The 15,853-nt window shown below is 38.8% G+C and overlaps 1 protein-coding gene across 5 annotated transcripts in view; it reads right to left on the minus strand.

The window, feature by feature from the left end:
• Window positions 1-15,853, minus strand: part of MAPK14 (mitogen-activated protein kinase 14) — a 75,162-nt gene that overhangs the window by 22,431 nt on the left and 36,878 nt on the right. For all 5 annotated transcript variants that reach the window (XM_006050391.4, XM_006050390.4, XM_044930802.2 and 2 more), the window contains exons 4-8: window positions 6,995-7,106; window positions 6,172-6,201; window positions 5,808-5,855; window positions 3,183-3,297; window positions 2,551-2,622 (exon numbers count right to left, since the gene is read on the minus strand). In XM_006050391.4, coding sequence (XP_006050453.1) covers window positions 2,551-2,622; window positions 3,183-3,297; window positions 5,808-5,855; window positions 6,172-6,201; window positions 6,995-7,106 — 377 coding nt within the window. The remainder of the gene's footprint in view (window positions 1-2,550; window positions 2,623-3,182; window positions 3,298-5,807; window positions 5,856-6,171; window positions 6,202-6,994; window positions 7,107-15,853) is intronic.

Here is a 15,853-nt window from a genome sequence, read left to right on the forward strand (position 1 = left end):
TGAGTTTTAGAAATTAGGAGAATAGGCAAAAAATAGAATATTGGAAAGAAACGGAGGCCTGAGTCGGATACATTCGTATCTATCTTTTCTGGGTTCTTATAGCTTCCTCATCTATAAAAACAGGGGGCCCGACTAGATGTTTCTTAGCATCTTTCTAGATCCCCAGGTGGATAATTCTAGATTCTTAAACTTTTATCTCATCAGTACCTAAAAAAAAGAGGAAAAACTACTAAGTAACTTTCAGCCTGAAAGATTAAAACTAAAATTCAACTTGGTTAAACTCTAGTTGTACTCAACACTGGATGCATATTAGAATCAACTGGGGACTTGAAAAAGTAACGGAAAACACTTTCCTCTCCCCTTGTCAGGCAATCAAAGCTACATCCACACAGGTAGCAACGGACAAGAAGGGAGTTATACATATTACAAATACAAATCTTCCAAATTCAAGTTTCCTGATCCAGGAGAACATCTGCCTGAAAAGGAACCAAGTAGAAAAGGAACAGTGTATTACTAAAATAAACATTTTGAAAAGAATTCTCATGTATTAAAAAAGAGAATCTCCTAGTAAAAAGCTTAACTGCTAGGTTTTCTTCCTAAAGCTCATTGAGGGAAAAGAAGTATGCATAAAAAGGAACACTTCTTACAGAGGCCAAAAGTTAGCATTTTAAAAGGGTCGATCCATCAGTGGGCACCTGTAACTGAGACAGAACCAAAGGCACACACAACTGCTTTGAAACCAGTAGCCTGTCAAGGGGATCCATCCTTTACTAGCTGTTAAAACAATTTTTAATAAAACAAAAAAACACAGCCTTTAATGATGTTTAAGTAGACAATAAAGTGAGAAGGTGAAGGGGAGAAACTCTTCCCAAAGATCACTGATGAGGATGATGGTGAACATCTACTGGCAGGCCCTGCTCCTAGTCCTTTCCAGGTCATCTCACTGAATTCTCACATGAGCTATGTACTATTCTCAGCATTTTACAGTTAAGGAAACCAAGAGACTGAGGTTACACAACTGGCTCCAAGTCAGAGCCAGAAGTAAAAGAGCTAAGTAGTATCAACCCTGCAAGTCTGATGCCAGAACATGTGCTCGTAACTAGCATGCTTTACTGTCCGTGTCTCTCCACCACTTTGTGTGTCTGTGCAGGTATGAGTGTCTGAGACCGACTGTAGATGGACATACGGAAATAAAGGAAAGGAAGGGGCAAGAGGAACAGAGGAGAACATCAGAGCAGAATGCTCAGGAAGACAGAGTAAAGAATGGGACTCAGAGGAAAAGGAAAATCACAAACTGTCCCTCATTCTCTTAGCTTAGACTATAATGTGTATGTCAAATTTCTAAGAAACAGGTATAAGGTAAATGAAACAAAGGACAAAGGGGAAACATTAGGTATTAAAATTAGAATCCAGGGATGAGAAGGAATAAGGTGAGCCATATAGGGAAATTATACTCTGTATCAATCCAGTAATATTCAGAGGGAAATTGACAGCTGAGGGAAGAGGCTTTTCAGTTCATTAGTAAAATACATTCTAGCAGAAGACAGTTAGAATACGTGGATTGGTGAAATGAACATCACAGTCACCCCAGAAGTATGATCCCAACTGTAAGCCAGTGAACTTACATTCTGGTTTATAAACTCAGTGTGTCTGCTTAGGTGAGATGCTAAAACAGCTTTTAGGTCTCTAACTGTGATAGAACACAGGAAACAGCAGCATCTCTAAATGCTCAACCAAACTGGTGGAGGGCGAGTAAATGAATTTAACAAAAATCTTCAGATCTAATTCTAGATATAAATTTAAAAATTTTTTCTTGCCTAAACATCTTCCCCAAGTGGAACTGATGAGGGTTACGACAAATCACATTTTGATGATATTATTACTAAACTGTGAAATGGGCATGCAGCAGATAGAAAAGGGACTAAAATAAAGGGGTTGTGATAAACCATAAACTAGACAATAAATCTGGAAGTAAATTAAAGTTTGGTTACAATCTGGGATAAAAACAAAGTCATGCTGAAGGGAGATAAAGGTACACGACAGGGTGACCTTATCTTCTTGCGTTTATTTGTTTTTAAGCAACAAATATAAGAAGTCAGCAAGTGTATCATTACAAGGACCAAATACAGCCTTTTTAATATATAAACCAAATATAAAAGCAAGATATCCCTGATTTATAAATGGTTATCTTGTGCTCACTGAGTGTTGGTACAAACAGACTTAAACCAGTCATTGAGGTCTAGAACTTCTCACCAACATACTCAGTCGCAGAATGGCTGTGGGAAGATTAATAAGGAACCTGCAGCAAAAAAGGTGACATATGAAAGATTTTAAAGGTTTGCCAGATTATGAGGAACTTTTCCAAATCATAAAGGTAAACTGCACCCTCTTTCTTGGCAAGGCAAGATACTCCGCAGGAGGGCAGATCTCACCATGGACGATAGAAACAAGTAACTTTAAGTCCTTCCAAGAGACAGGTAAAAGCGATACACTTCCATGGACACTAAAATACAGACAAGAAACAAGAACCCAAAACTTTTTAAAGGATACGGTCTGTACCAGGAAACAATGTTCTTCCAGTCAACAGCTCGGCCATTATGCATCCCACTGACCAAATATCAACTGGCAAAATTAAAGAGAAATAAAAGTATATACAAAGTCACTCTTATCAAACTTGGCTACAAATGGAACTACAGCTGGGGCTGAAATACTCTAATTAATATTTAAGGCATCTGAAGTTCAACACTCATACTCAATGTTTTTATACAAATAAATAAGCTAAAACCTTCACCAAAATTAAAGGGCTTCATAGGTGGGCTAGGTCAAAACACAGTTACGGCAAGAGAAATAAGCTGTTCACAAAGGGGCAAAGGTTTCCTACTGGTAGAAATGGTGGATTCTCCCAAGTAATATTGAAAGTTAATATTATGAACCCAATGTCTTCAGGCAGAATATGAATATGAAAGAATATGTTCAAAATAAGTAAAAAGCCAATTAAATCACAGAGTCTGAAAAACCCTACTTTCTTTGAGCAACTGAAATATCCTCTTTTTGTAGACTTAAATGTTTCCTGAGGGAAGAAAAAGAATGTTTCCTCCTACTCCCCCATATCCACTTCTGGGAACCCCAAATATACCTAACATGGGATCAATAAGGCCCTAAGTAACCAGTTCAAGGAGTACCTGTCTGGTTGTAATGCATCCAGTTCAGCATGATCTCAGGAGCCCTGTACCACCTGGTGGCCACATAGCCTGTCATTTCATCATCTGTATGTCGAGCCAGTCCGAAATCCAAGATCTAATGAGAAAAGAACAATCAGGCACTGAATAGTCCAACTCTTAAGGCTTGTAAAGCAGGAGGGAAAAAACTGTAGTGCATATTAAAAAGCAAGAACAACAAAGCATTTGCATAACATATTTCCTGGTCTGTGCTTAGAATGCATAGGAACACAGCAAGAACTAAAAAAAGAAAAAAAAAAAAAAAATACAAAAAAACGAAACAAAAATGCTCTGCTTTTGCACTTATCCAAGAGCAATTAAAATATATGTTCCACACGAACATGAACATTCACAGCAGCTTTACACAGCTCTGAGGGGAAACTGAAGCACTTGTGTCTATCAGTTGTCCTGTTTACTTGCCAAGTTGTTTCTGCCTCTTTTGCAATCCCATGGACTGCAGCCCGCCAGGCTCCTCAGTCCATGGTGTTTCCCAGATAAGAATACCGGACTGGGTTGTCATTTCCTTCTCCAGGGGATCTTCCCGACCCAGACCAAGGAATCGAACCCGTGTCTCCTGCACTGACAGGTGGGTTATTTATGGCTGAGCACCAAGGAAGCCCTGTCTATAAATAGGTGATAGATAAACAAACTGTAGTACAGTCATAAATTGGATTTACTTGGCAACAAAAAGGAATAAACTACTGATACACACAATACAGATGGATCTCAATAATACTGCACTAAGCGAAAGTCAGACACACACAGAAAAATACTGTATGATTCCACTTGTATAAAACTCCAGAAAAGATAAATCTACAGTGTCAGAAAGCAGATCAGAGGTCGTCTGAAGTAGGCGTAGAGGGGTGGGGACTAGCTAGGAAGGGGCACAAGGGAACTTTCTGGAGTGATGGACATGTTCTTTATCATAATTGTGTTGGTTACAGAGCTATAACAATTTTCATATGTACATTTAAAATGTTGCATTTTATTGTAAATTTTGTTTCCAAATAATTGAGTAAAATGAGAAATGAAACAAAGAAAAAAATTCCAGGGCTGCTTGCTCTTTATAGATTATCTCTTGTTTGAATTATTTTGAAAGAGTGGGTTTCTGCCTTTTCTCTTCAGATCAGTCGCTCAGTCGTGTCTGACTCTTTGCAACCCCATGAATCGCAGCACGCCAGGCCTCCCTGTCCATCACCAACTCCCGGAGTTCACCCAGACTCACGTCCATTGAGTCAGTGATGCCATCCAGCCATCTCATCCTCTGTCGTCCCCTTCTCCTCCTGCCCCCAATCCCTCCCAGCATCAGAGTCTTTTCCAATGAGTCAACTCTTCGCATGAGGTGGCCAAAGTACTGGAGTTTCAGCTTCAGCATCATTCCTTCCAAAGAAATCCCAGGGCTGATCTCCTTCAGAATGGACTGGTTGGATCTCCTTGCAGTCCAAGGGACTCTCAAGAGTCTTCTCCAACATCAAAGTTCAAAAGCAGCAATTCTTCGGCGCTCAGCCTTCTTCACAGTCCAACTCTCACATCCATACAAGACCACAGGAAAAACCATAGCCTTGACTAGACGGACCTTTGTTGGCAAAGTAATGTCTCTGCTTTTGAATATGCTATCTAGGTTGGTCATAACTTTCTTTCCAAGGACTAAGCGTCTTTTAATTTCATGGCTGCAGTCACCATCTGTAGTGATTTTGGAGCCCAAAAAAATAAAGTCTGACACTGTTTCCACTGTTTTCCCATCTATTTCCCATGAAGTGATGGGACCGGATGCCATGATCTTCGTTTTCTGAATGTTAAGCTTTAAGCCAACTTTTTCACTCTCCACTTTCACTTTCAAGGGTGGTGTCATCTGCATATCTGAGGTTATTGATATTTCTCCTGGCAATCTTGATTCCAGCTTGTGTTTCTTTCAGTCCAGCATTTCTCATGATGTACTCTGCATATAAGCTAAGTAAACAGGGTGACAATATACAGCCTTGATGTACTCCTTTTCCTATTTGGAACCAGTCTGTTATTCCATGTCCAGTTCTAACTGTTGCTTCCTGACCTGCATACAAATTTCTCAAGAGGCAAGTCAGGTGGTCTGGTATTCCCATCTCTTGAAGAATTTCCCACAGTTTATTGTGATCCACACAGTCAAAGGCTTTGGCATAGTCAATAAAGCAGAAATAGATGTTTTTCTGGAACTCTCTTGCTTTTTCCATGATCTAGCGGATGCTGGCAATTTGATCTCTGGTTCCTCTGCCTTTTCTAAAACCAGCTTTATCTCAAGAGGACTGCTTTCTTGATATTCATACTATAATTCTCCTTTTTTATCACTAATATATTAAATTTCTAATTTAACTTCATTTTAGAATGAAAACAAGGTACCTGATACTACCTTCAATATCACTCAAACTAAAGCTTACTAAATAAATCCCCAGTTTAAATTTCAAAGTCTAATGATATTCCTAAGGACAATACAATATGAATTTCCAGATAAAAAGTCATGGCTTTATAAATTCATTCCCTTTATAAATTTGCCTGGCTAGTCAAACATATAATTACAAAGCGAAACAAACAATTACCAGTGTCACTTCATCCTACCTTCAGCTCACAGTCTTCATTCACAGCTAGATTACTAGGTTTTAGGTCCTAGGAAGCAAGAGAGGACAGGATCAACTTTATGATGCTTGATAAATTCTCTCCCTAAAGATAATGATGAAGAGCTAAACATAAAAGACTTGATCCAGCTACAATTTCCATTCTATAGTCACTACCTAGTTCTAATTAGCCTTAACTAGGTAAAACAAAACAAAACAAAAAACCTATACATCCTCTTTCTTTAATTAGTTTAAACCTAGAGTAAAGTTGCAATCAGTCAATATTTCAATGGCTAAAATACTTAGACTAGGATCTTGCTATCTCCCCACCGACCATCCCAATAACGTAATCAAAATACAATACCTACCCTGTGAATTATGTCGGCTGAATGTATATACTGTGAAAAAGCACACACACACAGAAAAATAATCAGTGAAAGAAAAAGTTATCTCCAACCTCGTATCATATTATATGACATATCTGAAGTGCATTTTTACTTTTTTATGAGTCAATAAGAAATGCTAGGATTAAGAGCAGGATTAGAAATCAGAACAAGTAATTATCAGTAGTCTATACTCTGACCATAACTATGATTTCTATACCATCAACTCTATTCATAGAGCTGGAGTATGACTGAAATAGAGCTTTCAACCTATTTTCTGGTGGGTGCTCTAGAGCACAATAAGGACTCAAAGTTGCTAAATATTAAAGGTGGTTTAATTTAAAACCATTGTTTATCTGCCCCTTCCACGGGGGCAGATAACCCCTTTGAGGATATTCCCCCCCACTTTTAACCCCCAAATTAACCCCTTTGAGGATATTTTCAAAGTTTCAACATGACACTCAACAGATATCAGATTATATCGAGAAATTATTATTATTGTTTAGATGTAATGAAGAGACCTTAACTCTCAGACATACCTATACAGAAGTATCAAGGGGGTGGAACGATATGAGGTCTAGACTTGCCTTAAAATAATCCAGGGTTTAGGGGAATAGGAAAGGAACAAGATTAGCTGTATGTTGGTAATTGTGGTTGCTGAGTAAACACAGGGGTTCATTATACTACGATTGTACCTGTGATTATCGTATTTGAAATCTTCCATGAGAAAAGTCTTGTTTGTTTTCCCTTAAGCCCTAAATAGAAGAGAAAGAGGGAGAATTCATTTCTGAAAATTATTAGTCTGTACCTTGAGACCTCTGAGAATCTGGTAGATAAGGAACTGAACGTGGTCATCTGTAAGCTTCTGACATTTCACGATGTTGTTCAGATCTGCCCCCATGAGATGGGTCACCAGGTACCTAAAAATTAATGGAGAGTTACACAATAATCCAGAACCTTAAGAAAGCTCTGATCTTCATAAGACTATGAGAAGTCCACTCAATAAGTACCACTGCTGCGGCTGCTAAGTAGCTTCAGTCGTGTCCAACTCTGTGCGACCCCATGGACTGCAGCCTACCAGGCTTCTCCGTCCATGGGATTCTCCAGGCAAGAACACTGGAGTGGGTTGCCATTTCCTTCTCCAATAAGTACCACAGTGACAGCTAAAAGCTTAGTAACTATTGATGGAGGGCTCATTTTCAACATCACTGTTCTAACTTCACTGCCTGTCGTCTATTTTTCTAAAAATTTTTATACTTGTTCCAACTTGCCATCTTTTCCTAGGTTCTCTAAAGACAAGAGAAAAAAACAAAACAAAACAGGGACTTCCGTGGTGGTGGGGGCTTCTCTGGTGGCTCAGTTGGTAAAGAATCTGCCTGCAATGCAGGAGACCTGGGTTCGATCCCTGGGTTGGGAAGATCCCCTGGAGAAGGGCGTGGCAAAATGGCATGACAACCTACTCCAGTATTTTTATGTGGAGAATACCATGGACAGAGGAGCCTGGCGGGCAACTGTCCATAGGGTCACAAAGAGTCAGACACGACTGAATGACTAACACTTTCACACTTTCTGTGGTGGTAGAGTGGATGAAAATCTGCCTGCCAATGCAGGGGACACGAGTTGGATCCTTGGCCCAGGAAGATCCCACATCCTATGGGCAACTAAAGCCTGTGAGCCGTAACTACCAGAGCCTGCGTGCCTGGAGGCTGTGCTCCACACCAAGAGAAGCCGCTACAATGAGAAGCCTGGGTATCACCACGAAGAACAGCACCTGCTCACCACAAGTAGAGAAAGTCCTAGTGTAGCAACAAAGACCCAGTGCAACCAAAAATAAATGTAATTATTAAAGAAAAAAAGAAAAGATGGAGATTAGAATGATATCCTGTTGCATCAGTTTTCTTAAAAACGGTATTACTGCACGAGAAATGTACGCTATAACTAAATGCATGGCCATATTTTTAAATCCACTGTTAGATTTTCCACTTCATATCGCAGGGTCTAAAATAGGAGTATCTTCAAATAAACTTATTTACAAAACAGAAACAGACTCACAGACATAGAAAACACACTTATGATTACCAAAGGCAGGGGGGGAGGGATAAATTAGGAGTTTTTGGATTAGCCGATACAAACTACTATATATATGTGAATCACTTTGCTGTATACCAGAAACTAACACAACATTGTAAATCAACTACACTTTGGTTAAAAAAAATAAAAATATCTTTACATTTTCAAATTATAACTCTTCTTTTTTAGGAATGACTGCAAAAAGGATGCTGGCCACTGACAATATTCCTGCACTTACTTTAATGAAATATTTTATCTACAAGTCAGTCAGGTATTCTAGAGCTTCTCCTCACAGGTGTGGTGCTGCGTATTTTTTATCCTGTCCTCATGTCACAGGATTAGGGAATGATGACATTCAAGCCCAACAGGTTTACCACAGATATTCTAGATGCAGTGCCCCACCCACTCATTACTGTATCACACTGCTGTGGGAACATAAAAACCACAGTTAGTACTAAACAAGTGGAATTTTTAAAAATTCAGTTAGGTTTTATCTACTAGAAGAATCGTTACCCATTCCTGAGGCGGAATGTATATCAGCTGAGCTATTAAACAAGAGTCTGATTTCATTTCTCTTCAATTACTATTTTTTTTAATATGTTATTTTTGTCTGTTTGTTTTAGGCCACCACATGGCTTACAGGATCTCAGTTTCCCAGCCAAGGACTGAACCCAGGGCCTTGGTAATGAAAGCGTGGAGTCCTAACCACTGGATCACCAGCAAATTCCATTTCTATTTTTGATAAATTTGGAAGAAAAGAAACCAAGCCAGCAATTTAAATATACTATAATGCCTCACATGGCTATATATGTGTATGACCTGTCTTCACACACAGCCCACTATATTTATTACTTTCTTTCCTCAAACAAGAATTTTTTTTTTCTATTTCTTAATTTCACTGTTCGGCTATTATGGTCAGTTCACAATTTCATGAAGAGCAATAGGACTTAGCATAGATGTAACCTTAAGTAAGATTTTAGCACTTCATATATATATATTTAAAGATTTTTAATTATTTATTTATTGCATTTCTGGCTGCACTGGATCTCTGTTGCTGTGCCTGGGCTTTCTCTCGCTGTAGCAAGCGAGGGCTACCCTCTTTAGTTGCAGTGTGCAGGCTTCTCACTGTGGTGGCTTCTCTTGCAGAACACGGCCCCAGAGCACAGGTTTAGTAGTTGTGGTGCACAGGCTTAGCTGCTCCGAGGCATGTGGAATCTTCCGGACCAGGGATCGAACCTGTGTCCCCTGCACTGCAAAGCAGATTCTTAACCACTGGACCACCAGGGAAGTCCAGCACTTCATATTTTTAAAACTTGCATGTTTGTTTATATTGCCTTGAGGAAAGATAACTCTAAACGTTATTTAAACTATGCTGGATGTTTTGAAATGTTTTCATAAAGGTTGTTCTGACTTAAGAGATGTTCCAAGCTCAACATAACATAACCAAAGGCATTAGTGCTTATTCCATGCCAACCACTATTTATTATGCCTGTGTCTCATACACTCTTCTCAACAACTCTGTAAGTTTTATTAGTATTACCATTTTGCAGAGGAAGAAACACAGACAGAACAAGTATATATTATCTGTTCAAGGTTAAAAGAGAGGTCATGTCAGGGGCTGAATCCAAAACTGGTCTGATCTCAAAGACCATGATCTTAAATCACAGCCCATACAGCCTCCAAGTTCTTCTAGATGACACAGAATTTAAGTCAAGAGAATGATGTAAGTTTTACAAATATTGCAATAGTCTATCCTAATCAATCACTGTATTTTTAATCCCAGATTGATACACAATCCAGCAAATATGAGAACACTGTGAAAAACTGGTTAATACTGTGGAATCAAGACTTCCCTCAGAAAATCTGGGATAATAGTTGCCATACCCATAATACCAATTATAAAAATTTGCAAGGCTTAGGTTAAGGAAAAGGGAATCCAACTTTTGTTTTATAAGACTGTTTTGCAAATAATTACATTTTATGACACTGAATAGTGAGAGGGTTATTCTTTCAACTTTCAAAAATATTTTATTTTTGAGGAGAAAAGGTAAACAGAAGAAATGCTGTTCTGTGTGATTCTAACTAGAGTCTATCTTAATTTGTCTTGAAATAAAACCTAAAGATCTTAAGTCTATAATGGCAGTGCTAGTTCAGAAAGGTGTTAAGCAGTATTACCAAAGCAAACAGTAATTTTAAGTCTAAGTATTGTGTTTAAATAGTTACCAACAACTCAAGAAATTCTATACAGTCAGAAGACCACTGACTGCACAGCCTGAGAGAGAGTATGCTTTTGGTTGGAATATTCCACCACTATGTAATTCCCTTTAAATGCCCTCCCATCAGAGACCGCATCCATTTTATCACTAAAATTTCCAGACAGCAAGAGACTGTCAAGACATTATGTAAGTACATAAGGTTAATCAGTCTATAAAGTAATAATTGTCAAACATTGCTCCTAGGCTCCAGTCAAACCAACTGAACCACATTATTCATGGCAGACCTGTCTGGCAGGAACTAACCTAATCACTACATGTTGTTTCCATGAAGCCCAGAAGACCAATCTGAGACAACCAATTGTCAAATTCCAACTCATCACATACAGCAAGGTTTTCGAAATAAATTTTGCAACAGTGGACAAAGGCAAGTGTCATGAAAAGTTACGCTTATGGAAGACACGTCAACTTTTAAAAGCAGTGAACAAGGGAGTGTGGCGAAAATGTAGGTAGGCACATTTTAAATAAGTCAATCCCAAAGGAGCATTAATAGATGCCACATAATTTCTACACTATTAGTCCCTGGGAAGCAAATTTAATTACATTTTAGTCAAGATGTGCCTATTATTGTTGGTGTTCATGCACGTGTGCATGCTAAGTGGCTTCAGTCATGTCTGACTCTTTGCGACCCTATGAATTGTAGCCCACCAGGCTCCTCTGTCCATGGGAATTTTCCAGGCAGAATGCTGGAGTGGGTTGCCATGCCTTCCTTCAGGGGATCTTCCCAACCCCTGTGTCTCTTACATCTCCTGCGTTGGCAGGCAAGTGCCACCTGGGAAGCCCCATTGGTGTTCATACACTTCCAATAATTAAATCCAACCAACAGCTGGAAAGCTATCTAGTTCCCCCACATTTAAAAAGGAATTAAGTAAGTAGGACTTTATTAGGCTTAAGGCTGAAAATATGATTTCACAGCCCGATGATACAAATTCTGCTTGCCACTTTTCTTGGGAAGATAGTCTCCTTTAAACTTAAAACTACAAAAAGCATAAATGATCATTTCTCAAAGTAAAATGTACTATAACAACAAAAAGGAAGTGGTTTCCAGTACTCTAGACAGCACCCTTTGCAGAGCTTCATTTATTAATCACTTCTTGGAAAACATACAACTGTCAAGACTCCTACCCTACTGCCCCCACTCCCCCGCCTTTAAAGCATAATACAATTAGAAAGAACCTATGCAGAAAAAAATCTACAGTTTGGCATTTCTACTTCTGTCGGCCCTATTTGACAAAGAAATTATCAGAAAGGGAAAGAAGCATATCCGTATTAAAACAAAGTATTTAAAATAATCATAAAGATTGACAATTTGTAATGACATGCTTCTGAAATACATCCAATGATTCTTGGATGAAAAGAGCAGATAGAGTGATTCTATAAAAATGAAAAATAGATCATTTCACTCTTCTCAAAAGGCTTCTCTTTCACTTAAAGACAAAATTCCTTTCAGCGGCAGATAAACCCGTACATGAACCAGGATCGTGTTCCCAATAATCTTTCTCCTTTCTTCATCTGCTTCTCTCCCCTGCTCTCACTTAGTTCCACACTGGCCTCCTTACCCCAGCCATGCAGGTCCCCTTGCTGCAACTCCAATACAGCATGCAGTCTTCTGCCTCAGGACCTTTGCTGGCTCATCCCTCTGCCTGGAATGCTCTTCTCCCATATATATACCAGTCTAATTTTTATACTTCTTCAAATTTTTCCTTAAAGTTCACCTTCTCAATGAGGTCTATCCTTACCATCCCTTTGAAAATTGTCTCTGTCCCCCTCACATGCCCAATAATTCCTCTTCCCTGTTCTACTTTTCTTCTTGTCCATAGCATTACTGCCTGCTAAATGCTATCTAATTTCCTCTTTTACATGCTCATTGTTTATTGCTATCTATCTGTACAATGTTCAAGGAGGACAGGGCTCTTTTTTGTTTGTGTAGTATCTAAAGTACCTAAAAACATTGTCTAGCAGATATCAGGCACTCAATTACCACTGAACTGAATGACCCAGAACAACTCATATAGCATTACTAGTAAGACCAGGAAAGGGTATATCTTATTGAGATACTCATGCCAAAGATCTTATCTGGTAAACAGACCAGACTGTTCTAATGTAAGGGGTAAAAGCACCAGCAGCCAGGTAGGCAGCTTAGCCAGTTTATTTCACAACATACTACCCTCCTCATTTGAAATGGAGATTACTGAAAGGTGCCCCCTACATTACCTGCAACAAACAAACCAGAATCAAAATATTACCGTATGGTCTATATTCCAGGATAAAACAAAAAAGTTAGTCAAAAGAGAATGCACTGGGCATGCATTCAGACAACTAGATTGCCAACGAGTCATAAACTAGAAAGCACAAGGTTATTCATTCATTCAACTGCTCCATCCACAAATCCTTATTGTCGAGCACTGGGAGTACAACAGTGGAAAAGATACAGAATTTAGATGGGAGGAAGGCATGTATACACATGTAATGGAGCATGATTAGAGCTATATAAGGGGGCATCAAGGAGCTGGAGAACACACAGGGGAGGGCTACAACCCAGGATTATGAAGCAATTAATTAGGGAAAGTTTTCTTGAGAGTCTCAAACTAAAAGCCAGACCTTGAAGCTGCTTTACCTTTTTACAACAGCTAATCTGAGAAAAAGAGGGCATCTTACTGATTGTATCAGACAAAAATGGAACGGTATTTTCTTAAAGGATGTATAATTTGTTTAGATTTCAAAGGTGAGTCCGTGACGACACCTACTCTTTTACCAGCTCTCTATGCTCATTTTAGCAGACCTCTCTGATAAGGATATAAATTTCAAATACAACTGTCAATACAGATAACTCATTCATCTTTCTCCCAGGTTGCTTCTGTTCTTGTATTACGTATCTTGAGCACTCAACCTATTTTCAAAGAATAAGTATTTCTGTAAGTTCAAGCCACTGGGCTAGGAATTTCTTTCAGTGATGGAGGAAAGCACTATTTCCAAGCAGACAATGCCAATTAGTCAAATTAGGAAAACAACTCTTCTCTGCTACACACATACAAAATCAGAATTTAGTATCACAATTTTTATCCAAGTACAAAAGAAAAATTAAGGGTTATCTACTCCTTTAATTGTCTCCATTTCACAGTTCTGTATAATTTATACATTTCCTTCTTTGACTATCTGGAATATATTTCAAGCTCTACACACAATCCTTACTCATCTGTTTCTTCAAATACAGTTACTACCTTCTTTAGAGGTTTTCCTCCACTAAGGTTCTCTCACAGTCTGAGATCACTTAATACCCTGTACACTGCTATGACATGGCCAATTTGACTTTGTCCTTTTAAGTTATTGTAGGTAAGCATTTAATGCTTCATCTTATTAATGAGACCATATGCAACTAAAGGCCTTTAGTTTTGACATTGTGTCTATTCAAGAAGGGTCAGCAAATATCCAAATAATAGAGCTCTGATCAATAAAAATGTAGTTAGAGCCAAAAAGAATTAAGATATGTACAATTTTATTTGTGGTATTAAATAATTCAGTTCATCTCTCTCAACTTCTGAAAATGTATAACTACTAAAGACGAACAAGAAAGAAAATAAACTCCGTGCTCTAATAATAGAGCTTACAAGCTAGAGGGAGAAGACAGAGAATAACAAACACATGATGATAAAATTTGCTAAGAACAAGCAGCATAAGGAGTAGGCCCCGACAGTGTAGTATTTCAGCTAGGATGGTGAGGGGGAAAAAAGCTTCTGATGAAATGACCTTTCATAGAGTCTTGAAGGAAATGAAGGAGCCAGTCATGTGGATATGTGGGGAGAGTGTTTCAAGTCAACACTAGAAAGCCGGGCAAAGGTCCTACTGAGAATGTGGATGTCTGTATTCAGGGAATAGAGAAGCCAGAGTGGCTGGAATGGAGAGAGTGAGTGGGGAAAGTACTGGGTGAGGTCAGAGAGTGTATGGGAGCAAAAATTATGCAGGATCTTTCAGAACCTCCACCCTCTATTTTGTTTGGTCATTTAAACTGCTCTTCTCTCCAATTAACAAGAGTCTCAATCTATCATCAAGGATCATTTCTATTTTATTTGCTACATTCTCCAGAGAATGAATACTTAAATATAAATCTAGAAATGTCCTTTACCTATTCAGTATAATCAGCAATTTTTACACTGATATAAAAGGCTGCACCTAGTAGTTGAACAGTCATTTTTAGTTAGTGGAAGGCTAAATAAACTAGGTAATTATCTGTCCATTGGCTTTCACTAAAACAATGGCTGCTGACTGACCCTGTTATAGGTCTTCTGCTAAATCACAGTAGAATCGAAAATCTCACTTCCACACCTCTTTTCACCAAGAGAGATAAGGAACTGTAACAAGGGGAGTAACAAACCCTGGATGGGAAGCTGTAAAATAAGGGGGGGAATGGCAGAAAATAGTATGCAAAGACTTGGCTATTTCAAGATTCTGGATTTCTATTGGCAAGTAAATATTTGCAGAATGCATAATGCACATACAGGGCTTCCCTTGTGGCTCAGACGGTAAAGAGTCTGCCTACAATGCGAGAGACCCGGGTTCAATCTCTGGGTCAGGAAGATCCCCTGGAGAAGGAAATGGCTAAACCCACTCCAGCATTCTTGCCTAGAAAATCCCATGGATGGAGGAGCCTGGTGGGCTACAGTCCATAAGGTCATAAAGAGTTGGACACAACTGAGTGACTTCACTAAGGCATATGCATGCCACCTCCTGCCAAATATTACCATCAAGAAGCAAACAGAAATGTCCAAATGGTATCTAATCATTAAAAATATCTAGCTATATCTTATAAAATTTTGTAATCTGTACAACCACATCACGTGGCAGTCAAGAACAACTTGGTGGACTCATCTTCTAACTCCACATTTTCCAAACACCAGGTCTATCAGATTCCGTGACTGAACATCGCTTCTAACGATCAGAACTCACCACCTATTTATTATTCCCTTCTCAAAAGTATAGTCTTACAGATGAAGGTATGTAGGGTGCCTAAATAACTAGAAATTTAAAATTCAGTAAAAAGTTGAATATGCAGATGACACCACCCTTATGGCAGAAAGTGAAGAGGAACTAAAAAGCCTCTTGATGAAAGTGCAAGAGGAGAGTGAAAAAGTTGGCTTAAAGCTCAACATTCAGAAAATGAAGATCATGGCATCTGGTCCTATCACTTTGTGGGAAATAGATGGGGAAACAGTGGAAACAGTGTCAGACTTTATTTTGGGGGGCTCCAAAATCACTGCAGATGGTGACTGCAGCCATGAAATTAAAAGACGCTTACTCCTTGGAAGAAAAGTTATGACCAACCTAGA

This window comes from Bubalus bubalis, chromosome 2, assembly GCF_019923935.1.
Source record: "Bubalus bubalis isolate 160015118507 breed Murrah chromosome 2, NDDB_SH_1, whole genome shotgun sequence".
In the NCBI taxonomy this organism is placed as follows: Eukaryota; Metazoa; Chordata; class Mammalia; order Artiodactyla; family Bovidae; genus Bubalus; species Bubalus bubalis.